The following is a 13,140-nucleotide window of genomic DNA, read 5'->3' as shown; positions in this document are numbered from 1 at the left end:
AGGACCGTTCAGATTGTTACCAGCAAAAAGTTCAGGCATCAGAACCAGTGTGAGTCTATATTTACACTTCATCATCTTGAACATTAAATATCTTGTCGTACTGTATTCAATTTAATATAATATATAAAGTATATATATAAGGATGAAAAGGATTTGTATATCATTGCAGTCCTTTTGGAACTGGGCTTGTATGTTATTACCACAGCCTTCCTCCCCAGTTTGACCACACAAAACAGCGGTCAGTATTCCCTTTAATCTATTTCCAAAGACCCTGTTTTCTCTTAATAATTATTGCAGAGAGCAGATGCGACTTGAGACATGAGCGAGTTGTTTCTGGGTCATACATAATAGGACATGTTGTTCTCTGTAGTATTGAACACTTGGGGAATAGCCCTTTAAATGTTTAATGATCCAGGGGTCTGCACTTGCCTCTTCAAGAAAAGTTTATCTTGTAAGGACTAAGAGGTTGAGGAAGAATGAGCCATCAAAACATCGTCTTGTGCTGTACGTCCGTGGCTGCCAGCTGATGCCAGGAAGTGTGTCTTACAAAATAAAAGACAGGTCATAATAAGAGACGAGAGAGAGGGAGTAATGAGCGACGCAGCGTTGAGATGAGGGGAAGACGGAAAGCAAAGGGAGAAGTAGGCTAATACACTGCTGCTGCTGTTGTGTATCATTGAGTTCATAAAACAGAAAGGCATCATCAAAAAGCACATTGAAGAGTCAATGTATTCCCCTTAGTCTCCGAGACAGCCTTTTGATGCTGAAACAGACTTTCTTTCTCTCTCCATCCTTCCTCTTCTCCCTCCTCCTACTCGCTCCCACGCTCCCTCCATTGCTCGCCGTGCTGCTGATGAATTAAAAGAAAGTATGTCAGCTGGCAGGCAGGGAGGGGAGAAAAAGAAAGAAAAGAAGAAGACATCAGAAAGAATTCATTCAGTTAGTTTTTTTCTTTTTTTTTCCCCCAACAAGGAACACGGGCTGAGTCTTCGCCACCTCGTGAGTGTTCAGGGGCTTGAAGGCGGTTATTTGGGTCAAGATCCACCTTGATCTGTCCACTCAGCACTTTAAACTCGGGTCAACAAAAAGAAACAAGAAAGGGGACACGTGTATGGACAAGCTGCTTCATATTCTCACAAGAACAACTTGGCCTCAGCGTCCATGGGGTGCCTCGTTTTTGACAAGCAGCACTAAACACATGTACTGTATGTAGGAAGCTGCTGTTGCTATGCGACTGTTGAGGGCATGTTTGGAGTACTGTATAGCACCGCTAGGCTAAAAGTTGAAATGTTTTCATCCCGCAGCAAGTGATGATATGAGTGCTACAACATGGCAAGCTCTCAACACCGCACAATGCGAACAAGCATTTGAAATTTCCATTCAGAAAGAAGTAGATTTTTGTGAACTAGGTTAATGTTCCCCAGCGTGACTGCTGCCTCACTTTGGATTAACACATTCTGGTCCCAAAAGTTCAGAGCTGTTTTATAGAACACCTGCTAAACTTTTTAATAACTTTTATGTGCACATTTTGAAATAATGCATTATGAAGGTTGATTGAAATAGCAAAAACTAAATTTCACCAAAGTTTTTACACTCACTTTTGCCATTTTGAAAAAGAGTTAATGCAGTTATTGGGAGATGGAAATACTTTTTCATGATTTAGTCTGTTTTAGTGAACATTTAATTCTCATGACTGATCGGCTGTTTTCTTGCACCAACCCGGAGGTATAATGGTATCCTATTTATTTTCAGAACTTAAATAGTCTTGCTTTAAATTAACTGCCCGATTTCAACCACCTTAGCTCGCACAAACAACATTTTGATAGCTTTGGAATAATGGGCCGTCTGTGCAGCCCCTGTACATATTTCTGTCCTGCTTTTACTTTTTATGCATTTTTCTTGTTGTATTGTTATTTGCTGCTCCTGAGTCCCCATTACAGCAATAAAAAATGTCCCTAATCCCTATCTAATTCTTGACAAGAATAATTATTAAATATTCATATTCTTTTGATTGCTCATTTATGAAAGCAATAAGTCACCATCCACAGGGATTTAGAGCAGCCCACTCTGCTTCAGGTCATGCTTAACAATCCCCCAACCCCCAAAGAAAATCACGAAGCCTTCTGAGGCTTATTGTCTGTAAATGAAGAGCTATGATCCGTGTATAGTTTTGACATCATTCATCAACACATTGCCTGAATATCTGGGATTCATCATAACTCTTTGAGCAATTATGCAGCTCCAGATCCTTTGCACTGGCAGTTAATGATGTCAAGCCCCAAGGCTACGCCTTTATCCATCTGCTTAGCACTTGCCATATTTTTTAGTTTTCCATGTGTCGTTCCTTTTTACAGCTTCAGCATCAGGATCCAGAATGAGTCGATAAGATCAAAATGAGTGATAGCAAAGCAGAGAGGGAGGACGGCGCTTGGAAAAAATACTGTTTTCTTTTGTTCCGATAACCTTTGGTTGACTTTTGCTTTACGGCCCTCGCGAGTGCTTTTTATTACGAGTGACTTGGCATCTTGTTTGCCCGAGGTCATCTATCAATAACTCCGTCATCCTCCTCAACGACCACCACGCTCCCGAGAAACACCAGGCAGCACTGTAAGCTCTGATATGAGCCGCAATCCTTTATTTATCTGTTTGGATGTTCTAAAATAAGGACTGGGCGACAGTTGTTTCCAGCACAGCAAAAAGAAACTGACAAAATTGAAGAGAAGGAATATGTTATTTCTTTCCTCTCAAAACCAGAGTGCAGAGATGATCTGGGGACCCGATGTGCTAGAAACAGCTTGACAGCACGAGAGAAGTCTCTTGCAAATCTGCACTTTGGTTGTGAGATGATACAGAGGGAAGAATTGTATGTACTGTGAGTAGGAAGTCAGGCAGGTGGATAAACAAACATATTGACTTGATATGCTATATTAAACCTCCTCTGAAGCCTCTAACACCATGTTGCAATGCAGTTAGCAGATTTTTCCCCATTTTTCTGCTTAGAAAGTCGAACTGCTTCAATCCTATAGTGTATTGAGAAATGCCTTGTCATTTTGTACCAGATTAATTACTAAACAGTAAAGCTGTCTGTGCGTTAACCATGCTGACGATGCATTCAAGTGCTCCTCAGATGGTCCCATTGCCCAAGTTGGAAGGTCGTTATTGTGTCTTTGTTGTGTTCATGAGCTTTTAAGTCGTATGTATGAAAAAACATGGATGCTACATAGGGCAGGGTTGTTGTTGTACTCGTCGTAGTGCCTGGATGATGAGTTGGCTGAGACTAGAGACCCAGTGAAGATTCATGCAGCTCAAGTTATACGGAATCTGTTTGTCTCTGACTTTATTGTTGATGCTAATACATAACTTTTTTTAACTAATCCAGGTCCCTTGGTGTTAATAGCAACTGACAATTACAACCTCATGTCATATTACAAATAACATGAGCAAAAAATGTATATGCATTGTGTGTATGTGATTAATAAAAAGTTATGAGCCAGACATTTACTCAAGTTCACTAAGCTCCCATGTCTCCAACTTTCTGAGTTGTTGTTTCAGCTTGAGGCAGCATTCACATGAATTTTTCCAATTATACCGACACCATATGCATGCAGGATTGTACAGAGATTTAATGACCCGGCCTGCCTGACCTGCACATCAGTATTATATGTTATTAATGACAGTTATTTTATGTAGGCCAATGCCACACAGATGGGCTCTTAATTTCTGTCCAGTTAGCTAAGCTGAGTGAAGTGCACAGTTCCTCCAGCTGCTCCCAGGTCATTTTCTTTCTTTTTTTGCTAAAAGGGAGTTTATTAAATTGGTTGTAATTGGTAGTCGATGACTTTTGAATTGAAAAAAAAAGTATGATTAAGGAACCTGTGTCAATACCGGTATCAAAAATTCCAATGATACACAGCCTTTATCATAATCTACCCCTCCAGCTAGCCAGATTTTCCAGTATTTGCCCTTATATTCCCCTTTATCCCGCATGATTGCCCGGGCCTCATTATAGCGCATTCTAACTGCTGAAAGAGTATAAGTTGCTTCACAATGCAGGTTAGAGCATGTCCTAGAGACAAAATATATGCACCTTGTTATCAACAACAGCTCCATTCACATGCCTCCCACAAACTGCTGAACAATGATATTCTTTAATGATTATTTTAATGATAAACTGTGAAATATACCTTGGGGTTAGAACCCCTATATACATTATAAAGGCTCCAAAGGAAAGAGATTAAAGATCTATCACGCGTACCCCAAGGGACTCATATATCGTGCGGAGGCAGGGGGGGAATTGGAAAGCTGAGCTCAGCATTTTCTCAAGTGATTATGCATAAATAGTGTGCGATATAGCCAATCTATATTTTCTCTACCTGACACGGAGGGACGGTGATCATGCTCCTAAAGGGATTCCATCAGGCAGTTTCCTCACAGAGGCTTCTCATTTCTCTTCTCACTGTTTTTTTTTTTTATTGAACTGCCTCCTTTCTTTTTACATGATGAACAAAATATACATAAGTCAAATGTGATGTGCGATTTGATGCATCTGGCTATTATGGAACGGGGCTTTTTAACTTTCAGTAGGTGTAAAACAAACAGACAGCGTGCATTTGCAAATACTTTCTTTGTTTTTGTCACCTATTTGTTTATGGGTGACTCATCCAGATAAAATGTACAGGCTTTCCTTCAACAACTTGTCAAATGTGCCCGAGTCTTAGCACTTTAAAGCGGTGTAGTGCTTCTTTTCCATAAAGTTCAGGGACTTGCAAGGGATCCTATAAAATAAAATACTTTTTGAAGTCGAGTGCTTCATTTAGCTGCTGGTGTTCATCAAGTTGGTGCCATAAGAATATATACCAATAGGTCTGAGCACACATGTTGTTTTATGTTAAACATGTGAAGTTAAATGGATCAATTTGTTAAGATAATATCACCACAATTTTTTTTTTAATTTAAAGGTTATTTTTTGGGCATTTTTGCCTTTATTGACAGTGACAGCTGAAGGTATGACAGGAAAGGGGTGGTGAAGAGATAAGGGACGACACGCAGCAAATGAGCCACAGGCGGGATTCGAACCGGCAGGCGCTGCAGAGGACTAACAGCCTCAATACATGGTGCACACGCCCTACCAACTGAGCTATAGGGGCACCTTATCACCACAGTTTTGATGCTGGTTTCTGTTTGTGTCAGTGGGGATTCCCATTATGTGTTAGCATCAAGCTTACTGACCAGGTGCAAGTTATAAGTAGGTAAAAAACTGATTCAGCAATCAGTACATTGTACATTTTACAGAGTAGTACTTGTGACAAATAAGTTAGAAAATCGGTGGAGTAACACAAAGCTAAAATCAGAGATTCAGAGCTGCCTACTCGCACTAAAGTGGTTAAAGAAATATTTCTCTCCCCTGAAGAAGGTAACTTTTTACTGCACTGTACTGAACACATGTTTGTGTTATTTCTGTCAGCTCAGGCTTCTTGTCAGTGGGACTTTGCTGACTAAAGCACCAGTGCAATTTATTGCTTCTGCTTTGAGCTCCCTGTTCAGTAGGTGTTGAATTTGTTTAGCAATTTCAAACATGCTTCAGTGTTTTACTGTTGTCACCCACAGTTAAAGTAAAACCCACCACAGTCGTTCCCAGTTGTATGTCTTTACGAGTTGTCCCACAGAGACGGGCTTATCCTTAATGAGTTGTGTTGCCTGGCATTACCTACGTACATCCAGCTGGTAGAGTAAATTAAATGCAATGTATTATTTACAGTTACTAGTTAACGCATGTTTGTTGTCTGTGTAGATTTACCGCATCAGCAGGGCTGGATACGCCATTAGCAGATGCATGTTGAGGTATGCATTTTGGCGTCTGTGCTGTGGTTGAGCTGACTGAAAGAGGGCTTGTATAGAATTAAGATTTTATCTTTCTTGGATATTTATTAGGAATATATTTCCAATCCCTCCTTTGCCACAAAGCTGAACTATCAGTAAGTGAATAATTGTGAGGCCCAAACTTTAAAATAAGCTGAAAAATCGACCCAAAATTGCATCAGAACACCTGATTTTCTTTCCAAATTCTGTGTAAAATGTGCTGTTGTGTCTTGATGAATTCAGAAATAGCTCTGTGTGGGTCCCTTTGGTGGCTCTGACCTCCTTCTAATGGCCTAATTATAATCATTAGCTTTAAAGCAGGAAACTCTCTTTGTAAACACACGTTAGACTTGAGGTTCTGGTGGAGCTTATTCTCATTGCTGTTTGAAAAAAAATCATGGGATCGTCCAGTGGAAAAAATTTGCCACACAAGATCACAACAAAAATGTCAGTCGCACTGATTTTAACAACCTCAAACAGGGAGGATAATCTCGATCTCGCAGTGATTAGTTGGAAGAGACCTGCCCCTCTACAACATGATTACGCGACTGATTGAGAGACTCATCAGCTGAATCTCTGGAGGACGCTGGCAGGCAACTTTTCTAAAAGTTTTTGAGAGCTTTTCAGACTATACATGTCTGCACCAACTGTAGGTTCCTACAGTTCACACCTATTTTATTTCAAGCAAATGTTGGCTTACATAAAAGTGTGCATGTTTCAGTTGTAACATGTATTCCATGGGTATTTTTTTTATATATATAAAATTGTCTTAACATGTTGTGGAGCTAAAATCTACACAGTTGTCTTCATGTGTCGGTCAGTTAGCCTAGTTTTCACAAGGCATGCATCCTAGGTCTGGTCTGTAAGAAACACCAAAGCAAGTGTGACGTTATGTCTCTGCCAGTAACGTTAGCCAGCATGGTTCTTGGAAGGAAAATAGTGAAATATTTATGAACTAAATCCCACTGAAAATGAGATAAGCATGAAAACAGGCAAGCCAGCAGTGAGCTAACTGTAACACTGGTATTACAGTGTCTGAGTGTGATGCTAACTTTACTTTTAGTTGTGTTTATATCTCAGAACTTTGACTGTAATCTCCTAGAGGTTTGCTTTCAGAACATTTTTGTAGTTTTATCTAATAGTGAACAGTATAGAGTTATGGAGTATTTACTGGGAGAGTGATTTGGATTATTTTTCCCCATCATTACTGCAGAGCTCCGAAAATGCTCGCCCTCCCAGCAATTTTTAGTTTAGTCACTGCTGGCCCTGTCCATGGTTCTGAATTGATAAGGGGTTCAGTATAGTTACTAGTATTACTAGTAGGACTGATGGCACAATGTGTGTGTGAATTATTACACAGTCTCTTAATAGGCTACAAAGAGGCCAGTAGTGTCTCATGCGAAAAAATAAGATAAGCTCTTTAACCAAGGAATGTGTAAAGATGTTAAAAACTATATATTTATAGTTAGTGTTATAGTTCTTGGGTGTGGGTGACCCTTAAAACTAATCAAATAACTAACACTAAATCAAAATCATGTGCTGCAAAGATTTTACTATTCTGGATGCATAAATAATCAGAGCAGAGCCTCAGTTTTATCAGATAGGAAATGTTGAGCTGAAGACTTGAACTCATGAAAAAACATCCCTTGAGCAAGAAGAAGAAGAAGAAAAACTTTTCTACTTTTGTACCACTTGTACAGACAAGTCGCTAAGGGAATCACGTGGCAATTGAGTAGGATGCAAAATTGACAGGTTAAGACGCCCAATAATAACCTCCACCTCCACACTGTCTTTTTTTTTTTTCTCAGTCTTTATTTATCCAGGGAGTTACTGTACTCTTTTTCATCCACACTCTGGCACACATTCATAAAGTTCACTTCGTGCATGGAAGATGCTCAGCTGGGAGTTGCCGAGTACAATAAAGAGTCTTCAACTGTCACCGAGTAGCTGCACTGGGAACATATAGGGATTAAGTGCCTTGCTCAAGGGCACCTGTACAGTTGAAGAAGAGATATTCCAAAGTCTTGGCATATGTACAGGCAACCTTTAACCATGTCAAGCTTTATTAAAATGTCCTTTATGATTTATTGGATGTTGGAAGTGGCAGTCGGCTTGCTATACATGTACAATGCAGATTCTTTATGGAGTGTCATGCATGCTCGCGATACCAAATACACAGGTACAATGTATATAATTTATTTGATGGTTTAACATGATAATCTATTGAAAAAGGAAGAGAAACATACAGAGATATACAGTATAAATCTAAGCCTAAATACATTTTGTGGCAGCACAGAACATTTCACATTCCATTATGGGACCAAGGCCATACAACACCTGAAGTCTTTGATGACTCTTTATTTTTTATTTTTTTTGTCTCTTTTTTTGTTACTTTTTTCTTTTTTAATGTAGGCTCACATGGCATAATGTCATCTCTAAAATGAGCAGTTGGCAGCTCTCATAAGTGAGTTTGCAAAATATCTTTTTAAAAAAATCTTTCCAAGTTATGAATTGTAGTCGCATGCATGATAAACAAGTATCTAGAGTTTTTAACAGTTACCGTCAACTGCACTAATGAGTTTGGTAATTTTTTTTAAAAAAATGACTCGTACAATGACCAACTGCAAAAAACGTGTTTTTAAATCTCACCACATGACCCGAAAGTAATCGTTTAAATCAAAGTGAACCAGTAAGCCAGGAGGAGTTTCTTTTTTTTTGTTGTTTTTTGTTTTTTGTTTTTTTGTGGACTGTTTCAGGTACAAATTTCCACCTCCAAACTACACAGAGCAGCTTGAAACATCTTTGGACAAACTGGTTCCATGACTTTTAAACGCTCTACCTTGCAAGAGGTGCAATGCATGAGATCACAAACATTGCTTTGTGCCCAAGACCGAAGCCGAGACATCCTCTTATTGTGTGTTCAGAAAGAACGTCCAGACGCAACTGCGTACAAAGTCAAGTCTCATGAATTGAAAATATTTCAAAAACTCTGCACATCCCATAGCTTGACAACAGTCTGAAGGCAGTGTGTGAAACAGCCACAAATGTAGTTTATAAAATTCATGGGCATGGGCATGAATTTTCCTTTTTTTTTCAGAACACTCAGCATTATGGAGAGAATACAGTACAGATCACGGCACAGGGATTTACAGTTCAGTATATTGCAAAACTGTGAGGACGGTGATATATGGCTGTTTTTTATTTTTTTTATAAAGGTTATTTTTGCCTTTATTGACAGTGACAGCTGAAGGTATGACAGGAAAGGGGGGTGAAGAGACAGGGGATGACACGCAGCAAATGAGCTGCAGGCGGGATTTGAACCGGCGGCCGCTGCAGAGGACTAACAGCCTCAATACATGGTGCGCATGCCCTACCGACTGAGCTATAGGGGCACCGATATATGGCTATTTTTAATATAATTTTAGGAAAGCTGTTGTATAAAGAACCCACCAGATGCATAGAATCTGAGTTTAAAAAGTTTACTCATCACAAAAAGAACCACTGCCACAAATCTTTGCATGTATCACAAAACAATATTGTGATACTTAGTCTATCAGTATTTTCTTACTCTCCTGGTCTCTTACGGTCAAATAAGCAATAATAAATATGCAATGTCCAGTTCCACTTTCAAATAACGTTTGCAGAGAAACATTTCAGGTGACCATCACAGTTTGGTTAGATTTAGGCACCGAAAGTACTTAGTTAGGTTGAAGCAAAAATCATTGCAAAAGGTCGACTTAACTGTTAGTCAGTGTGGAAGTGTGATTACAGTACTGAGGTGATTTACTTGGCTCTGACCGGGACTCTGACTCCATCGTGCTGAGAGGACTGGTGAGGATGTAAGTTATTTATTCTGCAAGGTTACCCTGTGTTAAAATAAATGAACTAAATGTTCAGTCTCCTCGCTGCTTGTTTAGATGCATTCAGAATCATTACAGCTTTTACCGTTTGCATTTTAACAGGCAGTTCACTTCATGCTGCCCTTAAAAATATTTAAATAATTTATTTAATATCATAAATGCGCAACAGTTAGTCGACTAATGGCCTGAGCTCACAGCTGCACAGACAATCTCACAGTAGTCGCTGTCACACTATGCACACTTTTTCGGTCTTGTTACTCTGAAAGCCACGAAAAATATTGATAATTTGTGCCCACGTACAGAACTCTATAGATTAGATTTCATGACTGTTTCACAAACTGCCGTGAATCTGCTTTATAAACATACGGACAAGAGCAAAAAACAGTGGCTGCACAGAAATAACAAACACATTGTCATACTCATGGTCAGTGCATCCGTTGCTAGCTAACTTACTCTTGAAGTACAGTTGGTACATTGACTTTTTGGGGCGAACATGAACAGTCAAATTCACATGAATGACACAAGAAAATCTGGTGTCTTTCTGAACACACCTTTAGAAAGATATTTTGGCATATTATATATGTATATATATATATAGATACTATAACTGGAGCTTTCTTCTTTCTTGGACCCAGGTCATATGTGCACTGCGCCCCGTCTACACAGTAGAAAACAAGCAAGAGACTTGGGGTCACTTGAATGTGGAATCAACTGGAGCCCTAATTAATCAGGGTTGAGGTCAATCCTGTTTCCAGAAAGAAAATTGCATTTGTGCAGCAACAATCCAAGTACAATACATTCAGTTCTTAGTCATATATCAATCAGTCTGTACATATAAACAATTTTTTACTTCAAAGTTTGATCCCAACTCTGACCGTCAGTGGCTCTTGTACAGACCGAGCTTCTCAGTCACAACAATGTTCTCAAGTTTTTTTTTGTTCTCTACATGTATTCTTGTACATGCACAAAAAGTGTGTACGTATGTCACGTGTCTATGCCTCAAATTTACATCATCGTCCGTGAGTTGTAACTGGCTGATTACTCTGCGACCTTAGGTGGAATGGCACACAGTTTATCAAAAAGAGTCGAGCGGGAGAGCTATTTTTATCCACAAAACTATTATACGTTGACATTTGTCCATAGTTGAGCAAGCAGCACGGGAAAATAAATGGTCTACCCACGCCCTTCCCCTCTCAGGCTCTCCTTATCCATTTCCCATCTCTTTCACACACACATGCACATGCACACACTCTTAAAACACCATCCCTTCCCTGTCTTTCTCCGTCACTCGCGACGTAAGAGCGGGCGTTACATTCTGATGGGGAAATGATGACCATGGCTCATTATCCTCTCCCTGAAGAATGGATCCGATACATTCAGTGCTAGTATGTGCTTATTGGTCGACGGGCCGGTTTATCGTGGCCCGTCTGCGGAATCAATGAAATCCATTTGCATCACTGGTATACAGTAACTCTTAAAATGCAGAGTGAAACACGCAGTGTCTAGTGTAGAACTTCGGATGGTTCGTTCGAGAAGAAATGTATTCAGAGTGCCCCACAAATGCTCAAAAACTAAACTGATGCTTGAAACTGGCCTGTTGATTCATTTAATCCTTGTCTTTTTTGTTTTTCTTTTTGCACTAAATAATCTGACAGTTAAAAGCCAGTATGACAATCACAAAATGCTCGATATTTGATCATTTTTGGGTTGTACACACAGTATATATATATACATTTATGTATATACACACCTATGTACTTATGTACAAAATATGTTTCATTCCTCCACTCTATCACCACAACAGTGTTGAGCAAAAGAAACAATAAAATCAACAAGACAGGTTAGGAAATCAAATGAATACCTGAAGACACAGAGTACAAAAATATCATAATATTTCATGGGTTTGAGTAACCGTATCGCCCCAAAAGGCCCTTGGCAGTTGTTAAAGTCAGAGAATATTTTTAGAGGAAGTTTGATAAATTGGAGTGCAATTCTGTCATGCTATCACTCGAAGCGCTGTTGCTAGAAGGTAGAAGTTGAAAAAAATGGCAGTTTCATTCTACTTGTGCTTATTAATTTTTTTTTTCTCCTTATCAAATTACCAAAAGAGGATATTATCAGTGACACTTTTCTTTTGTCAAGAAAAAGATGCCAAACCTGAGTCACAATCATCCTGAACAATTATTGTTTTTGGGTAAAGGTTTACCAAATCGATGCATGAGATAGTTAATAGCAAGTAAACTGTATATTATCAATGCTATGAACTCATCTCCTGTAAAGGTGTGACATAACCCAAGGCAAAAAAACACATTATTTTTCTACTATGGCTGATCATTACATGCATTAATAGTGCATAGGGTACCAGTCAAACATACATTAGTTTGTTTAATGGACTTTTAGGAATTGCCTGCACTTATCTGACCACCTGTGTAGTATAAAGTTTTCTTACTTGTTTTTTTTTTTTTGATTAGAAAAATCCTTGCGTTAACTGATATTGTGTTTGTTTGTTTTTTTGCAAATACTGTATTATTTATTCAATTGCTGGCTTTGTATCTCTCTATTTACACATTACTGAGAGGGCAAATGTTGGGAAATGACCGTCACAAGTCCCAATTACAGTACATACTTCAGAAAATAAAAAGACCTTGGTACTAAGGATTCAAAGACTGCAAATATAAAAACAATTTTGACGAGAACTTGGTCCAAAACTCAGTAGTCTTTTCTCAGTCAGCTTTTTTTCGTCTTGTAGTGTCGCAGTCTTTAACTCGACAGATTCCATCATGTATAAAAGCAACAGAAAAAAAGGAACAAAAAGGAACAAAATGAAAAAAAATAATCGAACAAACAACAACAAACATCTCAACAAAACAGTCCAATCAGACATAGTAGAGCCAGTAGACGAGGTTGAACAGTGAGAAAACGGAAGGGAAGATGATCCGTGACCAGCGGTCGATGGCGTTCACATCCGTCAGGTCTGGGATTTTGATTTTGAGCTGCGAGGACCGCCTCCGCAGGCGGCTGCGTTTCATCTGGGCGGAGCGGTCCAGGGAGTGGCGGCTGGCGGAGCGCGGGCCGATCCCGCCGCTCTGCTTGCGGTACTGGATGTGCTGCGAGGCCGTGCTGTCCAACTGCACCATGGACTGAGAGTTCCTAATGTCTGCCACGCTGGTGGTGATCTCGCCGCCCGCCACCTCATTATGGATCTCCAAGGTGGTTAGCAGGATGTTCCCGTGGCCATGCGGTTCCGCCTGAATGGATAAAGAAATGAGACAACTAATTAACAACATTATGTGCACATAAATGGAACAGCTAGAGAGGACGCTACCTTAACTTTTATGGCACTCTCCCTCAGTGCATTCAAGACCATGAAATGTGGTTGTCATCATAGAAGGATCACAAAATGGGTACACCGGGCACAGGC

The 13,140-nt window shown here is 39.6% G+C and overlaps 1 protein-coding gene across 4 annotated transcripts in view; it reads right to left on the bottom strand.

The window, feature by feature from the left end:
* Nucleotides 1–11,167: 11,167 nt before the first annotated feature.
* Nucleotides 11,168–13,140, bottom strand: part of LOC146304810 (gamma-aminobutyric acid receptor subunit beta-3-like) — a 71,698-nt gene continuing 69,725 nt past the window's right edge. For all 4 annotated transcript variants that reach the window (XM_084713703.1, XM_084713704.1, XM_084713705.1 and 1 more), the window contains one exon: nt 11,168–12,967. In XM_084713703.1, coding sequence (XP_084569829.1) covers nt 12,596–12,967 — 372 coding nt within the window. In that variant the 3' untranslated portion in view covers nt 11,168–12,595. The remainder of the gene's footprint in view (nt 12,968–13,140) is intronic.

The sequence above is a fragment of the Lutjanus erythropterus genome, chromosome 24, assembly GCF_056507025.1.
Source record: "Lutjanus erythropterus isolate fLutEry1 chromosome 24, fLutEry1.hap2, whole genome shotgun sequence".
Classification (NCBI taxonomy): domain Eukaryota; kingdom Metazoa; phylum Chordata; class Actinopteri; order Lutjaniformes; family Lutjanidae; genus Lutjanus; species Lutjanus erythropterus.
This window is presented reverse-complemented; position numbering and strand designations above follow the sequence as displayed.